Below are 23,857 nucleotides of genomic sequence, written 5' to 3'. Positions count from 1 at the left end.
TCATAAATAAGAATAAGCTGCTATGTGTAAATTTATTTGGGAGCTGGGTGGTGGGCCCCTCCAAAAAAGAGACAAAAACAACAACACAATATCACAACTCCTCCATCTAATATTTGCTATTACACAAATTTATTACTGCAGCCATTTTTTCTTTTCTCTTTCTTCTTACCTCAACAGGATGTGAGTGGCTGACCAAACTTGACCTGACTGTAAATTTCATTGGTGAGCTGAGCAGCGTTAAAACCCTGAAGCACAACATCCATCTAAAGGAGCTCTTCCTCATGGGTAACCCATGTGCTGACTTTGATGGCTACAGGCAGTATGTGGTGGTGACCTTACAACAGCTAAAGGTATGCTTAGAGACAAGGGAGGGGGGGAGAAAGGGGAGAGACAAAAAAGAAAGCAGGAAATGCAGAGAAAGATGAGAAGATTCCTTGTTTCTTTGTGGAATTGTTAGGGGAAATTTGTTACTTCAGAGATGGGAATATTCTAGAGAATAAAATTGCATTCTTTGCCATTGTTTTTGAAATGTTACCAGATCTTGAAAAGATAAGTCACATATTTATCCACTGTCTCATCAAAACAGAACGTAGCCATTTGTTGACCAGTTTGAGTCATCCTTTGAAGTACACCCTTTATCACTCCTAATACATCACCACTGCAATCCCAGCATGTGAAAGGCAGAGGAGAAGTAGAAGGACTAGAGCAGGTTCAAGGCCAACCTGGTCTACACCGTGAGTTCGAAGCCAGCCAGGGATGCACAGCGAGACCTGCCTGAAATAGCGGCAATCAGTCAAACCAAAGTGAACAGCTTTCCATGCCCCATGCTCTGAGTTGGGTTTGAATGACATGGGGCATGAGATTGACATATCTAACAAACCTTTGCGTGATGCTTCAGGTCACTCAGCTGAGGACTGCTGTTGTGTTCTGTGTGTCCAGCAAGAGCAGTTGCTTTCCTTTCTCCCCTATGTTCTCCCATCAGAACAATAGGAGATTTCTGGCACCAAATGTACCAGGGTTTCTAAATACACATCAAACCACAGGTCATTTCTTCAGCAGCTGGGTGTCCTTAATCTAGTTCACTCCTGATACCACATGGAGATGGTGTTTAGATCTCATCCCAAGCCTGCAAGACTGCCTCCCAGGGTTAGGTGCCAGTCATGATTCCCAGTAGTTTTGAATTTGTAATTCTGACTTATAATCAGGATTTCCATGATCCCCTTTTCAGTCTGTATTAATAAATTAATTAATTTATCAATTAATAACTATAAAGATACTTCTTTATATTTATTTATTATGAAGGATATTCCAGTTAAAGAGCTGTACAGGTGAGGTCTGGGAGAGAGCTTGGCACACTGGTGTCCTATCTGAGTATGGTCAGTGACAAGGAAGTCTTTTGAATGCTGTTTTTGATTTTATAGACCCTTATGGCATAAAGTCTTCTGAGGTCCTCCACCCTTCATTCCTCAATGGGTATGGAGCAGGAAGCCTGCTGAATGAGGAGGGTTTTACTACAAGGTAGTTGAGAGAATTTCTTTTTTTTTTTTTTTTTTTTTTGGTGTGTGTGTGTGTGCAACTTTAGTGTCATTCTCAAGAACACCCTCCACCTCTTTTGAGGCAAGGTATCTCACTGGTCTAGAGCTCACTGATTAGGCTAGACAGGCTGGTGGCCAGGTATCTTTCTTCATCTGCTTCCCTAAATGGTGAGAGTGAGCATTTACCACCATGCCTGGCATTTTTATGTGAAATCTAGGAATCAGATTCACATCTTTATGCTCATGAGGCAAGCACTATACCAATTGAATCAGCTCTCCAGCTCTAGATAATTTTGCTATAATCCCTTAAAGGTAAGAGGACATAGATTTTCCATGACTCACTTTGGGGAAGGTATTATAAGTCAGGTACAATGGTTAAGGGGTTAAAATCAAACTATGTATCATAATATGTTAATATTTTGCCACTATATTCCCCCAAATCTAAAAATTTTAGAGCTAATATTATTTAGAATAATTTTAGATCGACTATTTAGGGAAAAATTGATTCTAGGGAAAGTATACAACTGAAATTATTAAAGGGAGAATATTAGTTTTCATATAAGTCCAAAGTTCTCAGTCCATGTGTGGCTCTAGATTTTTGCAGCAAGAATACAGGAATGCCTTGGTTTTGTGACTTTGATTGGCTTAGTTCTTGGAGGGCATTTGTTCCTTCATCTTCAGTGTTCTCTGTGGCTGAGAAGTTGCTTACTGCTGGAGTCTTGAACATCTTTCTTCTCATGCAAAATTTCTTAGACTGTGAAAACGAGTCAGATAATTGAGCCTAGAATAAGAGATGAATGATTTTAACAAATAAGCAAGATGGTCATCATTGCATGAGGTCTTCCTAGAAAAATAATGGTGTGAAGCAGTTTATGTGAGAAGTGGAATCTGGAGATTGAGCCTGGGAGTCACTAACCTGAAGGAATCAGGGACTGGGACCACATGATCTCCACAACTGGGCTTGTCTGTCTCCTGTGATCAGGCCAAAGTTGTGAGATGTCACTATGTACTGAAAATGGTCATGAGTAGTTCAGGGTGCTTTGTGCACCATGTCTCTGAGGTCCCAGGCCCACACAGGAGACCGTGAAGTGTATTAGTGACACAAAGTTGGAGCTCAAAGAATTGCCCCTCCTTGTTTGTTTGGCCTGAGACTTCTGGAAAAGGGAACAGGACGGCCCTGCTCTTCCATGTCTGACTTTGAGGCCCCACTGTCCGCCATACACATACCTGCTGCTGCTCTCTGAGTTACATAAACCACTGGATCAAGTCTTTCAGAAGACTGCACTCACTCTGCCTCCACAGAAGGCCACTCGTGTCACATTTCTCCTGATCTCCATGATGATACACCACTTTAAAGATATATTTTAAAGCCAGATATTAGATGAAAGCCAGAAATTAATATATTTTAAAATTCAAGAGAGTGAAAATCAAACAACTAACTAAAAATGTTTTTCTCTTTTACTTGGCTGCCAGGAAGCTTAAAATGAAATCTCTGAACTATGCAAAGCAGCTGTATGAGTCTCATGAAAACATGTTTCCTAATCTCTTCATTATCATTTTAATGTATAATATGACTTATCCCAGTAACTGGACATTTTACACTTCATTAAGTTTGTATTTCATTAAATTCACTTTGTGAAGGATTCCTATTCCTGTTTCAGAAGATTAACACAAATTTAATGCCTTAAAGCAAAGCAAATTCACCTTAGGGTTCTGAAGATCAGAGGTCTGGCATGTGAAATGGAGGTGTAGAGGCAGAAATCTAGGTGTTGACAGAACTATTAGTCATAGGGGAAAACACGTGCCTTGCTGTTTGACACCTCTAGAGGGCGCCTGTACCTTTCGGCTTATGGCCACTTCCTGGGTTTTCTTTTCTTCTTTTCCTTTCTTTCCTTTTTTTCTTTTCTTTCCCTCCCCCTCCCCATCTCTCTCTCCTTCCTTTCTTCCTTTCTTTTTTTCCTTCTTTTGTTTTATACAATGAAATTTAATGACACATGATTTATCTCTTCGCACACAATGAGAAGAGAGACACACCTAAACTTGTTTTAAAATGATCAAGATGGCTTTAAAAAGGAGCTGGGGTTTTGAAAGGAAATCAGTATTTCAGACACCCTTAAATAGGCAATTGTGAGTAGGCAAATGGGTCCAGGAGTCAAACTGTGGAATTCATAAGTTTAAGACCTCTGTCTTCACCTACTTCTGTAACTCTGAGGCTTGTGCTTGCACTTCCAATTTTCTTACTAATAGGCTTTCCGTGATTCGATGGGGGTCTACTTGTTCACCCAAGATCATTAACTACATCACATCTAAGTCTCATTGACCAGATGAGGTGACATGCACAGTGACTGGATCATTGGCACCAAGGGAAACCATTGTTGACCAAGTGGATCAATCTAAATTCCTTACCTACCTCTTTCTATAGAATAGGCTAGGCTAATAATAGATCTCTTTGAACTCGAAGCTCTGACATTTTCTATTTTAGTTGGCATTTCATTTTTGCGATTTGCTTATGTGTATTTGGGGGTGGGGCATGTATGTATGTACTTGTGTGTTCATGGGGGGGACATGCGTACATATTGGGATTGTTTGTGTATATAGATAGAGTTCAGAGGATTGCTTCAGGAATTAATCCATCTCAGGAGTCACCTTGTATACACTCATTGTTTATTTTTATCAGGGACTCTCACTGGGACCTGGGACTCACCAATTAGGGTAGGCCAGTTGGCCTCAGAGCCCCAGCTGCTCTGGAATTACAAGTATGCACCACAACACAATGGATTTTTACTTGGGTCCACGGGGTAGAACACAGTCCTTATGTTTGTGCAGCAAGCAATTTATTGACTGAACCATCATCTCACCCTGTATGTCTATATTTTAATTTGGAAAAAATATAAATATTGTATAAACACCATCTATAACAAGGAACATATTGTTAATGTCTTCAAGGGTTGCACATGAGCTGATCTGGGTTGGGGTTCCTTGTGTGAGGCCCTTTCCATGAAGAGGCTTACAGAATGCCATTGTTACAGGAGCTGTGACTTGATTTAAGCATCAACACTCTTAATATAGTGAGCAGTTATGAAATTAATAGAAATATTTTGAGAGCTTGTCATTAATTATTTTGACAGAAGACCTACTTATTTCCAGTGAGGGTGCTTTGTAAACCTCATTACTTGAACATTGATTTAGACAAATATTTCTGATATTTACCATTAATTACTTTGTTTTAATTCTCTGTTGCTATGGCATTATTATTTCTAATTTAAAAATATATCCATCAACATAAACTTGGGGCTGATCCTTCCCATCCACCCTCCTTCTTTCTTTCCTTTCTCCCCCTCCCCTTCCTTCCTACCTTTACAAGTTGGCATAGTCTGATCTTGAACTCCTGGAAGTTCTCCTGCCTCAGTCACCTGAGTGCTAGTATTACAGGCACGAATCACTTTGTTTGGCTGAATTGAATAATTGTATTCTTTGTTGCTTTTTGTTTAAGTGGTTGGATGGCAAAGAAATCGAGCGTTCTGAAAGGATCCAGGCATTGCAGAACTACCCAGGAGTTGAACAGCTAATCAGAGAGCAGGAGAAAGCTTACTGCCTTAGACGAGCCAAAGAGAAAGAGGAGGCTCAGAGGAAACTCGAGGAAGAACAAGAAGACAAGAAAAAAAGCTGCCCAGGCTTTGACGGGCGTTGGTACACAGACACTCAAGCTGTTTGGTGCGTAGTGGTTTGGTTTCTTGTTAACTCCATTAAAACAGCAGCAGTATCTGTCCCCCCCCCCCCCGCCCCCGCAAGGTGTTCACAGCATCAATTATGTTCCATAATATAACATGGTAAGGGGGCAGGGCATCATGCGCATCCCTTGATCATGATTCTAGAAGGATTTCTTCCCTTAGAAAAATTGCTTTTCCCAAACAGCAACTTGCATTTGCATCTGAAATTATCCCAAAAGAAATCTCTCTAAACATGTACAGGAAAGATGAATTAACAGGTGTACTTTGATTTCTAAGGCAGGAATAGTTTAGAAAGTTAAATGCAAATCACACAATTATAAAATGAATAATTCTGATTGCATCATAAAACATTCTATTTTGTGAATTATATAGTGAATACATTTTTAAATATGATTAATAACCCTCTAATTGATCTTTTATGAATCTGAATTTTTTCATGGTGTTTATTTTAAGTGGATCACAAGTATAGTCACTTGATTCAATTCCATATACGAAAGTTTTAACTATTTCTTAAAATTGAGAAAATGATAACTATAAAATATTTCAGATGTATACAAATGTTTTATAAACAATTAAGCAAGAAGCTGTTGTTACACCACCCAGACAGAATGAGTGATAGTCATTTGTGTGCTTGCAGTGAATCTTTTAGAAAAAAATGAAATGTCATGAAAACATTAGAAGCCTGCTGAGTATTCTTCTGTTCTGTTCCCCTCTTCATCCTCAGTGGTGTCTGCTGCCTTGAAGCCTGCATATACTTGGCATATATTTTAGTGTAGCTAGGCATGATGGCTCACTCCTTTAACACCAGCATTTGGGAAGCAGAGGCAGGCAAATCTTTGTGAGTTCCAGGCCAGCCAGGGCTGCATAGTGACATCTGTCTAAAAAATATCTTAATGTACTTCAACTTATTTTGATACATTTTGTCTTTCTCATGATATCCTTCATGACATGACATCTGTCTATCTGTACTTAAGCTCTGTCAGTGATGTAAGCTAGGGTACTTGCTGACCTATTGAGTCATTGGCTTAGTTGGAGAGGAAAAGTAAGCACCTCCCCCAAGACTGTAGGAGAAAACATCACCGAGATACAGAGAAGGGCAGATAAACATCTTCCCTCTCAGCTAAATGAAGAGTAGGAAAGATGGGTAGTGAGTAGTGAACATGAAAGGGGAACTGCCAGCATTTCCCATGGTAGTGACCTGGGAATATCTCACAGGCAATGTACGGATGTTAGGAAGAACCAGGCTTGAGGTGTTCTAACAGGATACCACCAGGATAGTGGCCATAATAAGAGACTGTGGCCTGAACTCTCAGTGTCAGACTCAGGGGTTGTCCCAGAAGGATCAACTAAGAATATTGACCACCTCAACAGGGAGCAATGTGGTTGGAGAACTCTTGTGGTATCTCTAAAAATGACTAAGATACCCAGGAAGAGAGAAGCGGTTGTCTGGACAGAGAGGCTTAGTTGTGGGTCCCCATATTAATTACTATCTGCTGTAAGAAGCATCTCTGATGTTGGGAGAGCAGTGTGCTCATCTGTGGGCAACATGTCACTAAGAGTCATTTATTGCTATGTTCATTTAGCAGAATATTAGTATTAATTTTTCATAAGTAGAGTTTTTTTTAAAACCATTTTTATTCATCTATTTACTTTACATCCGAGCCACAGCCTCTCCCCCCTCCCCTCCCAGTCCCTCTCCCAAACCTTTTCTCCAACCCCCAATCCCTTCCTCTTTTGTCTCCATTCAGGAAAGGGCAGGTCTCCTATGAGTATCAACAAAACATGTGATATCAAGTTGCAGAAAGACTAAGCTCCTCCCCATGTATTAAGGCTGTGCCAGGTGACACAGGATGCGAAGCAGGAATCCAAAAGCCAGTAAAAAGAGTCACAGTAGTGGATAAGTAGCCTGAACTGGCCTTCTCCTGTGACTGGATTGGTGCCTGTCTCAATTTTGTCATCAGAGAGGTGTAATCCAGCAACGGATGGAGGCAGATGCAGAGGCCCACAGCCAGGCATTTGGTAGAATTCAGGAATCCCGCAGAGGAGGAGGAGAAAAGAGTGTAGGAGCCAGAGGGGTCAAGTACACTATGGGAAGGCTGATGCAGTCACCTAATCTGGGCTCATAGGGGCTCACAGAGACTGAACCAACAACCAAGGGGCCTGCATGAGACTGACCTAGGCACTCTGTGTATATGTTACAGTAGCCTGTTCCTTTTATGGGACTCCTAACAGTGGGAGCAGGGGCTGTCTCTCTTTTTTAACCATTTTTAAGGTTTAGATTGTAAAGGGTTAAAGTAAGCCAACTAGTCACTTTATAGGAAAAGGTTATCTAAGAATGCAGCTAATTAGTCCAGTGACAATTCACCAGATGTTGTAGAGTGTTACTGATACCCCAAAGGTTGATGTTTCTATACCAGAAAGAACTTTAGCTCTAGGGCAAAGCATGGTTTTTTTTTTCAGTTATTTTCATTATTTTATTCACTGAAATGTCTAGTTGCAGTTTATATCATGTAAAAAAAAAAACAAGCAGACCTTTTTTCTATGTTTTATCTGTATTATCTAAATGTCAGTAATTTTGTCCCATCGATGTTTTGTTTTGTTTTGTTTCCAAGACAGGGTTTCTCTGTGTAGTTTTGGTGACTGTCCTGGATCTCACTGTATAGAACAGGCTGGCCTCAAACTCACAGAGATCCCCATGGCTCTGCCTCCCAAGTGCTGGGATTAAAGGCGTGTGACACCACTGCCTGGCCCCATCATTTTTTTTTTTTTAATAAAAATGGTGTTCTTCCTGTAGATCAATTAAAATAGACTTTTTCAGTAACAGCCCCCAAACCTAATGAATACTGAGAAATTATTTAATATACCTAGAACTAATAGCTTCAAATAAGCTTCCATTGAATACTATTTTTTTAATGGCGTGTGCATTCTGGGGATTGATGAGGGGAGAGAGTCTATGCCAGTGTTTATTGTTTATTAGTATCATCTTCTCTCTACTAGAACAGAACCATGTCCTGAAAGTGGTCTCATGGTCTATCTTGCCCAGGATTCTGGCTCAGTAAATGTCTTGAATTCATGTTGAACAAATGCTGAATAGTTCATAAAATACGCATTCAATTGCACAGAGAGATCATTTAATTCCCAGACAATACACAAAGTAGGATAAAAGAGAGAAGAGAGAGCTGCTACCATATGAAGCAGCATAATCAGAAGTGAACCATGAAAAATAAAGTGGAGGACATACTACGAGAAGCCCCGCATGTCTCTCAAGAGCATTTAGAGGGAGACATTATTGAAGAACTGGGAAGTCAAGTGATCTCACTGTCTATTAGAGCCATAACTAGGAGCAGTGTAGAGAGAGGATGATGTGATAGGGATAGGGCTGGAAGTGGGGAAATTGCAAAGGTTCAGTGATCTCCGTGCCCAGCTGATCATCAGAACCTCCTACAAGACATCACAAGGACCCGTGGGTCCCACTCCACATCTGTGAATAAACTCTGGTGAGAGCTCAGAAATCTGTTTGTGAAGCTCCCCAGTCAACTCATATTAACTAGGTCTATGCACACTCGGACTGGATACTGTGATATTTTAAAGATAGGAGGGGACTGGACCTGCCTGGACTGAGTCTATCAGGTCAATCTCAGTCCTCGGGGGTGGCCTTGATCTGGAGGTGGTGGGAATGGGGGGTGGGCTGGGGGAGGGGGAGGGGGGCAGGAAGGGGGAGAACAAGGAAATCTGTGGCTGTTATGTAGAACTGAATGGTATTGTAAAATAAAATAAATAAAAGAAAAAAAAAAGAAAATGAGGGTCTGCCTTGGTACTGAGGCAAATATTTCCTCCATCTTAGCACATGTAAATTCCCAGGGATATTTGTCATTAACAGATATGAAGTTTTAACATAGGAAAGCATAAGGCGTTTAAGAGGAAGCATTAAAGATGAGACTCCTATGTCTATTCTTGGGCTTACATGCTCTGGGTCTGTTTGCTTTGCCCAGCCCATCTTCTATAGAGAACAAAGACCATTTCCAGGTACCAGAAACACAAGAAGAGGAACACAGCACAAAGAAATCAGACGAAAGTGAAGATGACTTGGCATTCTGGAACAAACCCTCTGTGTTCACTCCTGAATCTAGATTGGAGACTCTTCGACACATGGAGAAACAACGTAAATCCCAAGATAAGTTAAGGTATTCCATTTTCCCCTGTGGTTGCATGAGACAACACTCTCTCGTGGACTATACATTCATGATTGTACATGTTTTATCTGTTGTCTGTGCCACACCATTATTAACCATCACCCATGAATCTTCCCTTTTCCAAATATAGCTTTTTTTGTTGAATTTTATTGGTTAAGTTCCATTAACATAAAAACACATTTAGAACATCATGGATTATGACATTTTAGATGCGATTTTGTTTTATTTCTTTTTAGCTGCTTCACCTATTTCTAGAAATAGCATGGCCTAGGTTAGAAATACTACTTAAGGCTCAAAGGAAAAGATTATTTTGTGGGATGAATGAATTTCTTTAAGTCTGTTTGGTTAATTTGTAAAATTAGGAATTAGAGTTAGTTTCATTAAGCTTTTTATTCTCATGGTACAACTTTCCTGGACATTTCACAGTGCGATGCTGCTTTGAAGAGTTTAGATGTAATTTCACTACTTCTTAATTTCTAGGATCCATAAGCAATGCTTTTGTCAACTACACCTTTTCATAAATAGGCTGTTTCTTTCCACTCCATGTCAATGCTGAAGTTTAGTATGTGAAGTATATCACTGACAGGGATACTTGGAATGTGTGAGCTTCAGAATGTCATCAATTAGCTCTGAAATAGCTGTCTGCATGGCAACGAGATGAATAAAAAACAGTATTTTCTATGATTGCCAATGAAAAGCAAGAAACTGAGTAGAAAGACTACTACAGTTCTCTACCACTTCCACAAAATGCTCTTCAGTATTTGGAGAGATAGGGAGGTACAAAATATAGTGATTTGTTTAAGAGCACACATTGCCTTGAGAGGAACATGAGAGCAGCATCAGAAAATGAGCATTCATGTCCTGACCCTATTGCCCTCAGTGATGCTTGCAAGTACCTAACTTTTCATCTGATTCTCCTCTGTTAAGCGGAACACATCACCTGTTTTAATACTCCACTGTATTTTTTTTTTTGAGAAAAGCAGATGAGCCAATTAAACATGAAGATTCTATACAGATTTAAAAGCCCTTTGATAGTTTTTTTTGTTGTTGTTGTTTTGAGATGGGGTTTCTGTAGCTAGAGTTTTCCTGCCTTGCCCACAGTCAGGACAAATCTTTGTCACCCGCCAGTCCCATAGCCGCTCAGACCCAACCAAGTAAACACAGAGACTTATATTGCTTACAAACTGTATGGCCATGGCAGGCTTCTTGCTAACTGTTCTTATATCTTAAATTAATCCATTTCTATAAATCTATACCTTGCTATGTAGCTCGTGGCTTACCAGCATCTTCACATGCTGCTTGTCATGGCAGTGGCTGTCAGTGTCTGCTCCCACCTTCCTGTTCTCTCAATTCTCCTCTCTGTTAGTCCTGCCTATACTTCCTGCCTGGCCACTGGCCAATCAGTGTTTTATTTATTGACCAATCAGAGCATTTGACATACAGACCATCCCACAGAAGGTTTCTTTGTGTAGTTTTGGTGCCTGTCCTGGATCTTGCTCTGTAGACCAGGCTGGCCTTGGACTCACAGAGATCCACCTGGCTCTGCCTCCCAAGTGCTGGGATTAAAGTCGTGTGCCACCACTGCCCAGCCCTTAAAAGCCCTTTGAAATATAGACTCTATATATTTGTAAACTTACAGTATTCTTAACATATGTACTCATGTACCTGAATAAGTATTGATTATGTAAGTAATATATATGGGGCAAGTAATTTATACTGCACTAAGTCTAGAACAAGAAGGAAATTTTTTTCTCCCTAATACTTAAAAGAGTACAGCTGATTTGAATGGAGGTCTCAGTTACCCTGTTTAGTCTCTGAGATGTATGCCTGCCTCTCTGAGTACGTGAGCAATTTCATTAGTTGGGAGAACACAAGAACACAGGGCAGCCTTTTGCCCTACCTGAACTCTTGTCCATGCTGGTAAGAGCAAATCTCAGTGTTTTTCTGAATCCCTTCCTTCTCTTAAGTCACTAAAATAACTTGACCAGATCAGGAAGCTCAGTTAATGTGGAAAAGAATTTGATATTAAAACAATAAAGTTGACTAACACAAACTCTCTATTTAAAAGACAGTAGAAATTCAAGGCTCATGATTACCTATGGTTATATCATCCTTTCTTGTATCCCTATGTGTCTGTTTACCCATTCAAACATTATTTGCAGTAAAGAAAAACATGTGCTAACTTTTTGCTTCACATATTCCATTTTACTCACTTTCTCCTATGCTGCCATTCAGCACAGTAAGAATGAACAAACTTGGGTTGATGTGCTTTTTTCTCTCCTTGTAACTGTGTAAAGCTCCACTAACATCTGTATAAATGAACCTCTACTGTGGCTTGAGTTTGATGAAGAATATTCTGGGGCCTAGCTCCGTGGTCCAGCACTTCCCTGGCATGTATGTGCCCCTTGATTTAATCCCATCTCTACACAAAAAAGTAAATTTCCATGGTGTATATTTGCTTGCTAAATACACCATCAACATTTTTCTTCAACAGTGTGTAAAGAGCAAGCACATTTTTTAACATTTGTGAGGTGTTTCTTAATGTTATGTAGCACCGTGGAGCCAATCAGTCCTGCAATGATAGATGTTCTTGGCACTTCTGGACTCACCCCTGGAAATGATGCTGTGAGAAGTGTCACTTTCACGTTCCTTATGCATCAGTAATTTTATTTCCACAGGATAGATTTTGCTTGTATTTCAAAAATTGTAATTTTATCTAAAGCAGAAGTTCCATATACACACGTGGAGAATTGACAGTTATCTGGGTAAATCCTGCATAAAACAGACTCATTTAAATATTCATGAGTATTTCATGAAAGGGGATTTACTTCCCCACTTCAAATTCCCTGGCAAATTGTCTTGGTCACATTTTTGCTTTGGATATACAGCTATAACCATGTAAAACTTGGCTTGATTTTTGACTAGCAGTGTAGAATTAAGAGGACCGACTCTGTAAGTGAATTGTGAGTATAGTAACAAATGCCTGATTAAGTTTCTTGAAGTATTTCACAAAGATGTATTAGTAATGTTTATACTCATTTTGTCTTCCTCCACTACTGATGCCTGCCTCTTGGTCTCTTCCATCACCTTCAATCTTAAGTGGAGATAAGAAGAAAGTGAAAGCACCCCGAACTTTGGTCACTGAAGATGGGAAGGTCCTGAATGTCAATGAAGCCAAGTATGTGAGGACAACTGGAGACACTGAGGGTCCACTACTGCATACACACTGCTGTGGCCTCTGTGACAGGCTTGCTCTGATAAGAGCATGTTGACCACTGTGAATGCATTTTATGAGTGTAACAGGAATGTCATTTTGTGCATGGTTAAAAGCCAGACATCTCTGGTTATTTCTAGTGCATAATTCTCCTGGTTTCTAGAAAATGATCCTGACATATGGAAATCATAGTTATTTATGCATCCCATGAAATCTTGGACCATATACAGTTTTATGCCTGAAAACTGTCACTGCATCATTGTTGTGTTTATGAATTTTTGAGACTCTGTCACAAGCAATCTGTCTGAGAACATCAAGGCATCTCCTTTATGTCTACATTTTCCCTGGAATACATCTACAGAGCATTCAAAAGCTAGAGAAAGGGACTGCTATAAATACCTTAGTCAAGGAGAGAGGTAAACTTGGAAATCCTCAAGTCTCAGAATACCTGAGCTACCCTGTGTGTATGTCTGTCTAAAAGCTGAGAACTAGAGAGCATACCCACAGTGCCTTTTATAATCACAATACAGATAAGAAGCCTATGGGCTAAATCTCATTAGCTTCATTTCATTACTCAAAACCCATTTATTGCCATCATTTCATTTGCTATGTCATTACCACAGCAAAGATGATCTAGAGTCATCCCAGGCATTGCTTGCTGCACTGAAAGCATGTTTGGCCCACAGAATATCATCTCTAGGTCAGCAAAATGGCCAAAGTCGCATGGTTATTAAGCCAATGCATTGAGCTTGTACACATTGTCCTAGTGTATCGATTTCCATGATTGGGTCTCCAGTCTGCCACGTGGCATGTCCCCTTTTCATCCAGCAGACAGGAATGCAGCTCCAGACACTAGGCTAGGTACTGCTGATACAGCAGTGTATGTGACAGAAGCTGCCTTCACCGAACCTCAAAGCCTAATGGGAAGATACTCTATCTTCAGCTTCAATGGGGAGAAGGGAGACCCTCAGAACCTTACATACTCTTGTGCAGAGCACCATTCTTTCTACCACGCTAATTACCCTACCTGCCCTAAAGCCAGTTCTCTTGAGAAGACTCTGAGGAAATTACTCTTTACTGCCCCCTAGTCTCTTCATTCCTTGGCCACCACTCCTCCTTCATGTACCAGGTCATCTGTTCTCCTCAGTATTATATCCCCTTATACCTATCCCAATTTCCTTTCCCCCTGTCCTTGTCTGCCGTCCACCTGCATTTTCTGGATCTCACAGATCCATCACCAGCATCATTCCCTCCCTCAGGCGATGTATATCTATGTCCACTGACTATGACCAGAGCTTCTGTTTCTACCATTGACAGAATCCTTTCTCTCCACTAACCTCAGGTAAAGTTATGGCCCACAGCAAGGTGCAGCCTATTTGACTCCCTTTACCAAAATCCCCCAGCCCCTGTTGAATGTTCATCCCTTCTTCTTAGTCTTCTATATAACCCCACTCAGTCCCCCACCACCTGCCCTCTCAGTTCATGGAAGATCCTAGCACTTAGGTTTCCATTTCTCTGCCTCATCAACCCCACCCTCAGTCCTTTTGACATATTTTTTGTCCCCTCAGCTCAGCCACAAGGTCCTGCTTTCATTCCTCTACTTCCTGCCATCAGTGGCCCATGTGTTGAGCCTTAACCTCATCAACTCACTGAGCATCATCCCCAGTGTCATGGACTCCCTCCACTCCCACAGCCACAGGCTCCATTCACACAGGAATCTGCCCACTCTCCAGCTTTGCTTATGGTCCCCACCTGTGTTCTCTTCTTGATTTGGTTTTTTATATCCCTCACAGAAATTCATCCTCAGCAGAATCTTCAGCTCCCTCTTTTCCCCCTGTCCATCATCACCAACTCACAAATCCAGGCATTGTTTAATCTTGAGAATTCCTCCTGCTCAGTGTGCACGGAGTAAAGCATCCATCTTTACCTGCTGATCTTTGTGCAGGTGCAAGGCCACAGGTCTCACGTCAACTGTTTGCCCTGTACTGTCCTGATAAACATTTCTCTCAGTCACTTGCAGGCAGTGGTCACACCTCTTCTTCTTTCTCATCTCCAGCATGGCCTTATGATCCTATAGTCTTAGTTAAAGACCTTGTTTCTTCACTGGAAAAACAAAAACAAAAAAACCAAAATCAACCAGGTGTCTTCTGTTTCCTGTGGTAGACACTATTCTTCTATGATGGCTGAACTTGCTGTCAAAACCTAGCCCCCTTGCTGGCTCACTTATTTAGCATCTCTTACCATCGAAGGCTTAACTTCACAGCAACTCCGGCTGTCCTGCAGCACTCCTCTGCACTCCCCTGAACCAATGGCACCAGCACACAAGGCAGATTTCATTAACTTTAATCTTAAAAACAAGACCTCTCCTTCTCAAATTTCTGTCAACTTCTGCTTCTCTGGCCCAAGCAGTAGCCAAATTTCTTAGTATACTTGTCAGTACTCAGTCTCTGACATTTTACTGTGTGTTTCTTCTCCCCCCATCTCTCTCTCTCTCTCTCTCTCTCTCTCTCTCTCGATAGGGTTTCTCTGTGTAGCCCCAGCTGTCCTGGAACTCTCTTTGTAGACCAGAACATAAGGCAATAATTAAAAATAAATCCCAGCACTCGGGAGGCAGAGGCAGGTGGATCTCTGTGAGTTCGAGGCCAGCCTGGTCTGCAGAGCGAGATCCAGGAAAGGCGCAAATCTACCCAGATAAACCCTGTCTCGAAAAACCAAAATAAATAAATAAATAAATAAATCCTGTCACTTTGACTACAGCGTTCACACTACACATAACAAGTTCCTGCCTCTGCCCTGGGTTCAAAACTTCAATATTCGGTGAGCTTGGTGGCATCAGTTTGCTGGTATACATGACTGAAAAAGAATAAATGCTTTCTATCCCCGCTACTTACTGCTTTCACCTCTCCACCATGCTTACCTCCCACTGTCTCCATCTCAGTTATCTCCCCCTTGGTGCTAAAGCCCAGATCCCTTGATTCCTGATTCTCCTCTCCCCGACTTTTATCAGTGATTGCCATATACTTTTATTTTCATAGCACCAGAGACCAACTATGCATCAGCTCCTTCACATCTGTCTTAGAGTAAGCCAATGCTACCTTTTACCTAGACAATTACAACATCTTTAAAAGTAGTCTCCATGATTCATGTGTTACTGTGACCTGTTACTCTCAGCTGAATAAAGGAGTCAGGAAAGGACATTGACGTTGTTTCTTAAGGGAAGTTCCTACAACTCATTCCTTCATATGTTCTAACCTTGGCTCAAGGGAGGGTAGAAAATGGTATCTTTATTCTGCATAGCCATGTGCTTCACGGGGTTCTATTACTAGAGATAAAGGGAAAATTGTAGGGACTTTTCTAGTGATCCTCGACACAGGAAAACAAAAACAAAAAGCCTCTAAAACTAGTTTTAAGTTACACAGGAAGAGAGTTCAAATTAGCTGACTGTAGAATTGTCAGGTAAGTAGAGAGGACCACCACACACAGAAGGCTCCCAAGAGGTAAGGAGTGTAGTGCTAAAGAAGCCCTGTATGGTTAGATTGTTGGTAACAAGTGTCTTAGCTACAGCAGACCTGAAACGAATAGCCAAATTTAGAGGTTAATTTGTATTTTCCAAACAATTTAGTGTATACTGTTTAATGTTGTTGGGTTATATTGATTACGGTTTAATAAGCTCAAAATGAAACTGACCGAGTAATTCTGTGGAATATGCTGCCAGTGTCAAAGTTATACTTAGGACTCAGCCAGGGGATGTAGTTGAAGGGTCAGGGGCTTTGGCTCTTTCCTATCCAGGCTCCTGTGCCTTTTCTCTGAGCATCTCCACCTCTGTGAACCTCTGATTCTTTAACTATAAAATAGATGTTATAAATTACTAGCTGTGTCTCAGCCTTTCCCAGGACAAAAGGGATAGCAACATAAAAGAGGATGATAAAATGTGGCAAGAAAAAAGAAGGAAGACTGCCAGGGACTTGAGGAACGAGGTGTTGGAAGCACAGCACACAGAGGCAGCATTTATGTCCCCCAGAAGGACACCCATGCTCTAGTTGAGTTCTGGGAAACTCAAATTAAATGGAAAAGAGCACTTCAGCCACCAGGTGTCTCCATCTCTGCACCAAACCAAAGCGAGTGCTTTGCATATGATTTCCCTTTAAAAACTCACATGTCAACAAAGTCAGCAAGAGTAATTTGTCTATAGGCTTCCTAGATGTCTCAAAAAAATTTAAATTAGCATAGATGTCTTATTGTCTAATTGGCAAAGTAAGTTTGGCATCGAGGATTTTTATATACCAGTTGTCATTTACTTTTGATTATATGATGGGGTTATCTTTACAGTGCACTAAAGCCACCTCCCTCCATGTGTCCTTTATAGACTTGATTTCTCTTTGAAAGATGATGAGAAACACAACCAGATCATCCTGGACCTGGCCGTCTATAGGTAAAGCATTTTATATACTCATTCCCGTGGCCTTCCCATTAGATCTCTTTCTAGGTAGCAACCCTTTGAGTTCTGAAACACAGAAATGACAGTCGGTTTGCTGTTTTAAAGAGATAGAGTGCTCAATGTAATTTAAAAAAAAAGATTTCTTTTTATTTTATGTGTATGATTGTTTGCCTGTGTGAATGTATGTACACCATGTACATGCTTGGTGCCCACAGAGGACAACATAGGGCACTGGAGTCCCTGGAGCTGGAGTCACAGGTGGTCATGAGCCACTGTGCTTGGGACCTGAACCCAGGTCCTCTGCAAAATCAACAAGTGCTCTTAACCACTGAGCCATCTCTGCATCCCTCACTGTAATCTTAAATGCACAAAGATGATAAGGGAAGAACCAATAACCCCACAGCCCCATAGCTATGGACTCTTGAATCATGCAGGCAGAATTGAACGGATTCTCAGAGCCATGCTATTTTTTGATGCTCATATCTCAAGTACCCTTTGCTCTAGGTCTGTTACTTTACTTTGACAGCCCTCTTCGGTTTACAAAATGCTGTGACAGAACAATGAGCCTTGGATGGTCAGCCTTCTCCTCATCCCACCTTAGAGCCCTTGATCACAGAGACATTCTGCTCTGAGCTCCCCACATTATGACTGGTTCTCAGTTGTGCTGGTTCTCCAGTGGACAGGCATGACTACAGTGGCAAGGTGACCTGTTTGCCCCTCATGACCACAGCAGACTATTAATTCTCTCTTCTAAACATCCTGGGGCTTGACATTCAACACTCAGCCTGTATCATCCCCTACCTTTCCTGTAACACAAACCTGAAGTTATCCAGGTCACTCTACCTCGTTGCTTGACAGTGTTAGATTTGGATTACTGCCCTGGTGAGTTCTGATCATTCCATTCCATGTGAACCCACTTCCCTGTGCCTGTGCCATTCTCATGGTCAATGTCTCTGTCCTTCAGCCTCTGCTGAGATTGTCACCTTATGAGAAAGGATCCTGCCCACTGTCTGAGAAGAACAGGGCCTGCCCTTCCCCAGAACTTCCCTCCACTCCTTGCTCTTTGCTTACTTTTGGACAAAGTATAGATTTCCTTGTGTTTTTAAATTCTGAGGTCAAGGAAGAAATGTTATTTGGCCTGTATACCTCTAGTATACCTCTGTATACCTCTGAAATAGTAGCCAATGCCTATTAGGAGGACCATAGATGCAGGGACAGAGGGAGGGAAGGAGGGAGGGAAGGAAGGAGGGAGGGAGGCAGGGAGGGAGGGACAGACAATGACAGAGTCCATGAACATGTCCATGAAAATGCTGGTAAAGGCCTGTGTGTAGTTAATGGCTTCTTACATGGTCTGTGTTTCATTTGATACTGCAGTAGCTGTGGGAGGTGAGAGAGACTGATACTCTATAATGATCTAGGAAAAGGTGTATTTTCAGAGAGTGACTTTTGTCAAAGTAAACAATAATTGGAGAAGCCAGACTATAATCGCTTAGGTTTTCTTCCAACTTTGCTTTCATAATTGTGGCAAATTACACATAACATAACATACTCCATGTCAAGATGTTTCGGAATATACAATTCAGTAGCACTTGGTAACGTCACATTGTTGTTTAACCATTAGACATTGCTACCTCAACCCCATATCTATCAAGATGTCTTCATTTCTCCCTCCTCATGGTAATTGCTAATGTAAGTTCTGTATCCTTAAATGAGCATATGCTAGAAATTTTATATAGTTGGAGTCATACAGTGTATGGCCTTTGTGCCTTCATGGCTTATCCATTTGTGCCATGTGTTAGGATTTCCTTCCTTTGTATGGCTTCATGATACTCCATTGTGTGGGTATACTACATATCGTCTATTTTTCAGTTTCTGGGTATTTGTGATGTTTTCTTTCACTTTGGCTATGCTGAATGGGGGTTAGTCTTCGATGCTCTCCTATTTTTCACACTATGCTCTTTCCCACCATCTACTCCATTCTCTGCCTACTCGCTGCCTGCTCCTCCCTGCCTTTGAAGGAAACCCCATCTCTCCCATACCGACTTCATACCCATCATTCTTACAATGCTCCAGCCTCCATTTCTGGTTTTCTTTGTTGTTGTTGTTTGGGGGGTAAATATTCATAGTTTCACCCTTTTCAGTTCTTCTCACTTTTTGGTTATTTCTGGAGTTTATCAACACATGAGACTATCTATGAAGTTCAACCCATTCATAATGGATTTATTCAAAAACCACAGCATGCTTCCCCTGTGGGAGGCATGAGGAGATTGTCACCAGCATATTCCACATAGATACAGCTCTCCGTTATCTTATACCTCCAGCTTAGGACACAGGCATTAAGCAGTCAGACACCTAGTGAGTAACTATAGAGAGAGGGAGGCTCTAGGTAGGAAAGTATGTTAGAAGGGAGAGCTCAGGGAAACAGAGTATCAGGGCATGAAGCTGATGGTTGGCAGTGTGAGGTGGCCAGTAGAACTTGTTGCCCTGAGCAATGAGAAATGGGAGATGAGCAATAATTTGCTCTATAAAGAACTGGTAGAAAACAGACAAAGGCCCTGTGGGCAGGTGTTGGTGAACACGTGAGAATCCCAAGCATGGGAGAGGACTCTGTCCTCTTTTTATTACAGTTTAAGAGCTAATGACATAATGCTTTATTAATGTGAACTGTCTAAGGGACACTGCTTGTGTGTCTTCATAGCACTTTTAGAGGGCAGAGTGCTCTTCACTGTACAGAAACAGATTGATCAGGATCTCAGGAATGTGGTCTAAGGCCGTGAAGCAGGAATCAGAGGAGTGAATTCCTCACAAACCTATATGACTCCAAAGCTTGGGCCTTCGGTCCTGACCCCAGCCTCCTGGATGAGCACCCCCGGTCTTAATATTTGTGATTTTTGAATCATTGCCCCATTTTCTTATATTCACAATCAGTTTTTAAAATATAGTTACTTGACTAAACTTATTTTAATGTGTGGTATAAAATCTAGCTGTTGCATTTGGCCAGGAGAAAAGAAAGGCCCAGCCTCTGGTGACTGCTGTCCCTAGAAGGCACTGTTGTTCAGCTGTTTGTACCTTCTAGGGGAAGAAGCTGCCATTCCAGCGGTCCGGGTCCAGTGCACCTTTGAAACAGCTGCAGTGTACCGAAGCGTCTGAAAAGCAGAGCTGGTGCCTGTTGGCCCAGAGTGTGGTGGATTCAGCATTCCCAGCTACTGAAATCCTAGGGGCTTAAAATAAAATATTCATGGAAGAATATGACAAGCCATTTTTTTTTTTTTTTTGCAAACCTCTGGCATTTCAGACCTCAGATATTTTTGGGCTAGGGGCAATCAATGCCAAGTGTACTTGTATGTCTAAAAATGAAATTGCTGATATATTGAATTTCCTCTGGACTAGGAATAATTTAAGGCTAGTATTTTCGGAGCAGTTTAATGGGGACATTTTAAACTTTCTTCATCTAAAGTGGTCTTGTAAGCACGCTTTCATGTCTTACTGAGTGTTTTCTTTGACAATTACTAGATGTGGTGTGCTTAATTTTGAAGGTACATGGATACCTCGTTAATTGAGGTTGATGTGCAGCCAACTTATGTTCGAGTCATGGTCAAAGGAAAGGTAGGCCTAACTGTGGAATACTGTCATTTTAAAAGATAAGTCTTGACCTGTGGTGTGGGGTCCCATTTAAAAAAACAAAACAAAACAACAAAACATTACCTAATCAGAAAAACCAGAAACCCAACCAGTACTATTTTTTTAGGCATGTGGTTTTATTCCACAGGGATGGGGTACAGTGTGGATAGCTGTTACTTTTATGTATCTCAGGAATAGGAATGCTTTAAACCTGCACCTTGTGCATTGTAATCTTTCAAAATTCATATCATGGCCATAAAGTTCAATTGAATGCCCGTTCTAAGTGGTCAGTGAGTTCATTCATGGAAACTATAATTTTATTATGTTGAAATAGCATTTTTTTCTGATTCTGAGCATTCATTTGGGTTAGCCAAAGTGACATTAAAATAGAAATATGATGTTTTATTTACAAATGACTCTTCCACCCTAAGTGGACTCATGAAGATTTCACTGATTGTGGCTGGTGAATATCCTTTAGATTGTACATAAATCCAGCTCACACAGTTCATGCATACCAAGAATAGCTTATATCATATTTTAACACATCTAAATGGCTTTCTTGATTTAACAGTGTGTGATGACTTTATAGTGAAAATACCCTTAATGTGGGCTTTTCTTTTTAACATGTCCTTGTTCTCTCTGCCCCCTTCTTCTCTCACGTCCAGCCATTTCAGCTTGCCCTTTCTGCAGAGGTCCAGCCTGACAGAAGCTCTGCTAAAAGATCCCAGACAACAGGGCATTTGCTGATCTGCATGCCCAAGGTAGGAAATGGTGTTTGGACAAGTTTCAAGTCTGAGTATGTTGGTTTTTGAAGGAGTGTGACTTGTTGGGATTAGTAATGACTTCTGATTAGGGTGCCCTTAGTTGACAAAACAGGAAATACTCTCACCTCTGCTCAGGTAGGAAAACCAAGGCCTCTGAGGAGAAATTTCTGAGACTGAGATGTAATTGAGGCCCAGGGTGACTCATCCTTCCAATCTGGTCACTTCTGCAGACCAGAGTGTGGGTAGCACTTGGATTGACAGATCACAGGGTTCTTCTAAGTAAGGCTGGTCCCTATGATCCTGTCTGCTGCATGGGAGTCTAGCTGGCCTTGGTTCTCTAATGCTAGTGTATTTGATTTCTAAACATTGAGCTTAATAGTTTTATAACTTTGGAAAAGTTATTAACACTTCCAGGCTTCTAGTTTTTATGATTTTTAAGAATGAGAATGTGAACAAACTTACAAGATAAATAGCGTTCTGTGATGCAGATAATGTAGTTTTTAATAATATAAATCATTATTTTTCTTAAACTTTATTCATTTGGGGGAAAGTAGTTGATGTTCTATTTATATTTTACATGGCAATGGGTCAAATTGATTTGGTTCAATACATTTATTGAATACCTACCTGCTGTCAGCTGCTGATTTAAAGATGAGTATGAATATGAATCTTTAATGATTCTAATTGGTAGACATATAAGTATATAACTTTGCTACAGTCTGAGAAAAAATCATGGAATCATGTGCTAGAGATAGTGGAGTTATTGACTAATTTGATAAAGAAGTGTGTGACTGATTTTGAAGGGTCAGTTGACTGTGATTCATGGAAAACAGAACAGCCAAGTGACAAGGAGACAGGAAAGGTGAAGCACATATGTGACTGGAAAGTGATTGTGTGTGGCTGCAGCAGAGGACAAATGTCAGAGAGGACAGGAAGAGAGCCAGAGGCACATAAGAAAGAAGCCATGGGTGACCTCAGCCTGAAGCATCACTCCTGATACCATTTCTTATTGTGGATGTGTTAGAAAAACCAGAGAGACAGCTCCTGGATAAATACAGATGGAATAACAGTTCCATCTGGATTCCCTTCTTCAGTGCACTCAGTAAATACTAGCAGCCAGCCAGATTCTGTTCCAGGTGCCGAATGAACCAAGAGACCACAAACAGTTAAACAAAAATGATTATTTTTGATGGAGCTAGGCACTGTGCTGAAGATAAAACAGACAATAAGATTAAGAGGGTTGACTGAAAGCATGTGACTAGCTCTTTTAGATGGAAGGATCAAGAAATTGACGTATGTGGTAATTTGGATAAGAATGGCCCCCATAGGCTCATATATTTGAATGCTTGATCACCAGGGAGTGTAACTGTTTGAAAGGATTAAAGGATTAGAAGATGTGGTCTTGTTGCAGTAGATGTGACTTTATTGGAGGAAATGTGTCACTGTGGGTGGAATTTGAGGTTTCAGAAACCCACACCAGGTCCAGTGTCTCTCTTGGCCTGGAGATTAGGAAGTAGCTCTCAGCTACTTCTCCAGTGCCATGTCTGCCTGCATGCTGCCATGATGATATGGACTAAGCCTCTGAAACTGTAAGCAAGCCCCAATTAAATGTTTTCTTTTATGAATTGTTTTGGTCACACTGTCTCTTTGTAGCAATAAAACATTGACTAAGACACTATTTAACCTGAGACTTGGATGATGTATTTGATCCATGTATGTAAAGGTGATGTGCTAAGTAGAAAGGAAAGCAAGTAAAAAGAAGCTGATGGATGTGAGGTTCCTGCATAAAAGAAAAGTCTGGAATAATTGAAACATAATGAATGAAGTAGAAAGAAGATGCCAGAAATGCTGGCAGAAGCTACTTTCATATATTTTTCTGGGCTATAACAAGGAATATGGATATTAGTCCAAGAATCAAGGAAATCTATTGGTAGCTCTTCAGCAGGCATTAAAACCTATGGCTTTTTAAAAAAAAATAAGTACATTTTAAAGGTGTGTGTGTGTGTGTGTGTGTGTGTGTGTGTGTGTGTGTGTGTCTGTCTGTCTGTCTGTCTGTCTGTCTGTCTGTTTCTGTCTCTCATGTACATGGGTGTAGAGCCCAAAGTGGCCATAAGAGGGAGTCAAGTCCCCTGCATCTGGAGTTACAGGTAATTATGAGCCTTTCAACATGGATTCTGGGGACTGAAATCAAGTCCTTTGCAAGAGCAATACACTCTCTTTTTGGCTAATCCATCCTTTCAGCGCCATGACCTGTTTAAAGAGGTAATTCTGCCTTCTGTGCGGATTAAGAACCAAAGGGTGGGAAAAGTTGACTCAGAAAATAAAGGTGAGATGTCTCTGCAGTGGGGCAGCCCTGTTGGG

At 41.0% G+C, this 23,857-nt stretch overlaps 1 protein-coding gene across 1 annotated transcript in view; it reads left to right on the top strand.

Annotated features, from left to right (window-relative positions):
• Dnaaf11 (dynein axonemal assembly factor 11) overlaps nucleotides 1-23,857 on the top strand; it is a 107,968-nt gene that overhangs the window by 36,238 nt on the left and 47,873 nt on the right. The window contains exons 4-10 of the mRNA XM_042264958.2: nucleotides 178-350; nucleotides 5,029-5,249; nucleotides 9,259-9,450; nucleotides 12,560-12,637; nucleotides 17,040-17,105; nucleotides 20,648-20,717; nucleotides 21,398-21,493. Of these exons, the coding sequence (XP_042120892.1) occupies nucleotides 178-350; nucleotides 5,029-5,249; nucleotides 9,259-9,450; nucleotides 12,560-12,637; nucleotides 17,040-17,105; nucleotides 20,648-20,717; nucleotides 21,398-21,493 (896 nt within the window). The remainder of the gene's footprint in view (nucleotides 1-177; nucleotides 351-5,028; nucleotides 5,250-9,258; nucleotides 9,451-12,559; nucleotides 12,638-17,039; nucleotides 17,106-20,647; nucleotides 20,718-21,397; nucleotides 21,494-23,857) is intronic.

This window comes from Peromyscus maniculatus, chromosome 20 (genome assembly GCF_049852395.1).
Source record: "Peromyscus maniculatus bairdii isolate BWxNUB_F1_BW_parent chromosome 20, HU_Pman_BW_mat_3.1, whole genome shotgun sequence".
NCBI lineage: Eukaryota > Metazoa > Chordata > Mammalia > Rodentia > Cricetidae > Peromyscus > Peromyscus maniculatus.
Note: the sequence above shows the minus strand (reverse complement) of the source record. Positions and strands in the feature narration are given on the sequence as shown.